Here is a 3,665-nt window from a genome sequence, read left to right as displayed (position 1 = left end):
TACAGGGGGACTTGGTACACTACAGGGGGACTTGGTACACTACAGCGGGTCTTCGTAGACTACACGGGGGCTTAGGAGGACAGTGGGAGACGGGGGCAACTGAGGACTTCTGTAAGCACCGCACGGCCGTGTCGAACGGCCGGGAATTGTATCGTAGCACCCAATGCAATAATATACACCCGTTTGGCAGCGAAAAGGCAAAACACGCGCGCTCGAGAGGCTCAGCAGACGACCCGCACGCATTCGGACGCGAAAATCGCGCACTGCGACTCCCAGAACCAGGTAAACGGCGCGAGTCCGCGCACAGACTTTGCCAAATCCGCGCTCGCAGCGTGGACGCGAAAATCCTTTCCCGCGCCGCGCGGATAGCTCCCGCACTCGAGTCTTCTGTGCCTGCGCTCGCACTCGCGGTGTTGGTTTACGGCTGGACAGCCTGCCATGCGGATCCTCGCCCGTTCTGCTGACTCGTCCGGGTCATGCGTGCGCGGCGCATCTCGCACATTTGCAAATCGCACGTCGCTGCTGTCCGCGACCGGCTCATTTCGCGGAGGAGACGCCAAGTCGATGTCGCGCGGGAGTCCGGCGCGCGAGAAGTCGCCTGTGTGCACAAATACGTCGTCTGCACACCTGCAGGGCATGTTAGGGCATGAAATATTCAAAGAAAATCGTGCGTACTCACCTCTAACGACGCTCCGAGCTCGTTGGACATCGCTCCCCACGCTCAAATGGTGCCCTGAGACAAAATGTGTGTCGTTAGTAGCCGGTTGCACCCCGTCCTGGCCCGGCCGTTCCACTCAAACGGCCTCCCGAAATGTGCACAAACGCCAAAATATACTTATGAAACAATGCGAAACGCGCCGTATACAGCTGCACCGGACGAGTGTACTTCTCCGCGCGCCCGCGTCTTCTGCGCGAGCACCAGACGGCCGCAAGAGCGAAAGAGAGAGTAGTCACCAGAATCTGGCGCCCGTACCTTGTCTATGAAGTCGTCCCCACCCGCGGCCGTTCGCCTCTCACTCCCGCACCGCCACCACCCACTGCCTGGCTCGTCTTGGCTCGCGTCGCGTCGCCTCCGCTTCGTCACCCGCCTCGAGGCTCTCGGACGCCCTCGCGTACGGTGCAAACTCGGCTGAATTGCCGGCCCGGGCACGGGACTGGGGCCAATCGACTCAGCCAGGTACGCGCGTCGAGGGTGTCACACTCACCCTTTTAGTCGAAACGCTCAGACCGCTGCGCCCCCCGCGCCCCGTTGTTTTCGTCCTCTGTGTCACTGTTGCGGCCATTCTAGTACGTGACGAGCGCGAGCATGGCAGGAGGGCGTACTAGACCCTTACCTGACAGCGCAACCGCCTTGTCAAGTAGCGTGCAATCACGCCAGACCGTGGCACATCCCGACCCAGCGCCCACTATTGATGCGCCCGCGTCGCGTACTTGGTACGCACTCAGTGCAAGTCCAGATCGTATCCGCCCATGCTCACCTTTGCATTCAGTTCCCGCGCAGGCAGTATGTCAACAGCGTTCACGCCATCCCCATCTTATGTGCTGCTACCTCCACTTGCTCGCCTTCCTCGACGCTCCAGGCGGCCTCCACGTACGGCGCGAATTTGGGTTGATCACCGGCGGCGCGGGACCGTCGGACTTCAGTCAGGTACGCGTGTCAACAGCGTGACACTCGCCTTTTCAGCCAATGCGCTGCTGCATCCCCCGCGCCTCGCTGTTTGCGCTGTTTCTCCCGCTGTCGGCGCCGTCCTGGTACATGATGAGCGTGAGCATGATGAGAGTGTGTAGGGGCGTACCTCGACAGCGTAGCCGCGCCGTCCTGACGCAGCACCTGTCTGACGCGTTTTTGCTAATGTGCTCGTATCGTGTACTAGGTACGTGTTCAGCGCAAATCTGGATGAGATGCACGTGTGCTTACCTCCACAGAACATCGCCATCTCCAGGCGACGTGAAACGGTGTTTGCGCCGCCCGCCCACTTCGCTGCCCGCCTCACCGCCCTCTGACATCCTCCTAGAGCGCGACCGCGTGCTCGCCCCCATAGCGCACTCGCACCTTCGAGGTGCCATGCCCCCTGCACACGCGCAAAGACGGCGCTCACCTTGTCACAGGACACCGTGTGCGATTGCGCTAGTCAGTAAGTCAGCGAAATCTGACCCACGCGCACATGCTTACCTCAGTGACACCTCCGTAGTGTCTCCCAACAGCGCAGACACACCAACAATGCCTCCCGCCCCTCTCACGTGAATGCCAGCCGCCCGGCCCTCTCTTGCATCGCTCTAGACACAAGATCCATCAGGTCTCGACCATGCTGCTCATCCTTTTGGCCTCACTCACCGACCTCGGTTTCTGTCTGCCACGGTGCTGCTGTCTGCTGTCTGCCGAGCTGTGTGTTGCCCGGGAGGCCTTGCACTCGTGCTGCACGGTTCTCGGTCTGTATCTTGATCTTGGTCTCTCTCGACATGCTCCGCTGACCCGCCTCGCTGTCTTCGAAACCACTGGGAACTGGCCTATCCTGTGATCTGCTGCGCTAATGAGCTTGTACCGTGGCGACTACCCCTGGCGTTGATGTGCGACTCCCACGTGCAGCGTCGAGTGGTGGCGGCGTCGAGTTATGGGAGGTACAAAGCAGTAGTGCAGACGCTGGGCAGCATGTGGCGTCGAGGCGAGTAGGACGGTTACGGAAGAGGTGGGAAATATTGACAAAGCATCGGCGACGAGCATCGGCGAGGAGAGTCGGCGAGTAGTAGGCAGAGGTGGCTGGTGGGGAGAAGAGAACACGGCGGAACGGGCACTGGCCAGAATTTATTTGTGAGTTTTTGCCCTGCCCGATCCATCGCTTCTTCGGCTTGCCACGTAAATCTACCTCATGAATCAATCTCAGGGTGAGGCCAGCCTTCGGACCTCGATTAGGCAGCTCAGGGTAGTCCAGCCGGCGCCCACGGATTGACTTGCACGTCCTAATCCCCCAAACAGCGCAGATAATCAGCGACTGGCGCCCCGATATTTATTTGGTTATGACTGTACTGCTAGCCTGTGAACGACTCTTAGAATGGACGCTGTAACGAGCGAAAGGATGCTCCCGCAGAGACCCTAATCCGCGTCGAGATCCGTGCCCAATCTGGCAGGCGGCGTGGTTCGTAGCGCCCACGTGTGTAGGGTTTGCGCAGCGGTCCTTCTTTCTCCTCCACGACCGCTGAGCCCGCCTCGCCGCCTTCCTGGCTTCCTCCGCGCTGCCCGGTAGATTGGATAGCGGATATTACTGGTAGATAGTCAAATCTAGTGCGAATCTGTCAACCCATCAGACCCTGCAACGCCGCACACTCCGCACCCATACCCAATCCACCCGGTTCATCTCCCACTCGCTGTCCAAGGCTCGATCGGTTCAGAGGGCTCACCCTTTCAGAAGGCCGTCAACCTGAACTCAGTGATCGGGTCGTCCAGGGCATAGTCGTCCACTTGCTTTCGCTTCGACGTCCGCTTGCCCCTGCCGCTGCTGCCCCGACCGTTCGACCCTGGCAGCACAAACCGCTTGCTTGTGATCCCCTTCTGCTGCCGCCTCTTCCGCACCTTCGTCGACGTGTCCGATTTCCGCGCCCGCCGCTTCCCCGTGTCCACCCGCTGCGCCCGCTGCTCCTTGGGCTCCGGCACCGTTGACGTCAACTGG

General features: G+C 60.5%; 1 protein-coding gene across 1 annotated transcript; it reads right to left on the bottom strand.

The window, feature by feature from the left end:
• Window positions 1-3,400: 3,400 nt before the first annotated feature.
• Window positions 3,401-3,640, bottom strand: TRAVEDRAFT_47981 (uncharacterized protein; the record flags this gene model as incomplete). The annotated part of the gene is made up of 1 exon (XM_008040219.1): window positions 3,401-3,640. A coding segment is annotated over one exon (240 nt), but the record flags the coding sequence as incomplete, so codon positions are not given.
• Between the last annotated feature and the right edge of the window lie 25 nt (window positions 3,641-3,665).

This window comes from Trametes versicolor (genome assembly GCF_000271585.1).
Source record: "Trametes versicolor FP-101664 SS1 unplaced genomic scaffold TRAVEscaffold_6, whole genome shotgun sequence".
NCBI classification, from domain to species: Eukaryota; Fungi; Basidiomycota; class Agaricomycetes; order Polyporales; family Polyporaceae; genus Trametes; species Trametes versicolor.
This window is presented reverse-complemented; position numbering and strand designations above follow the sequence as displayed.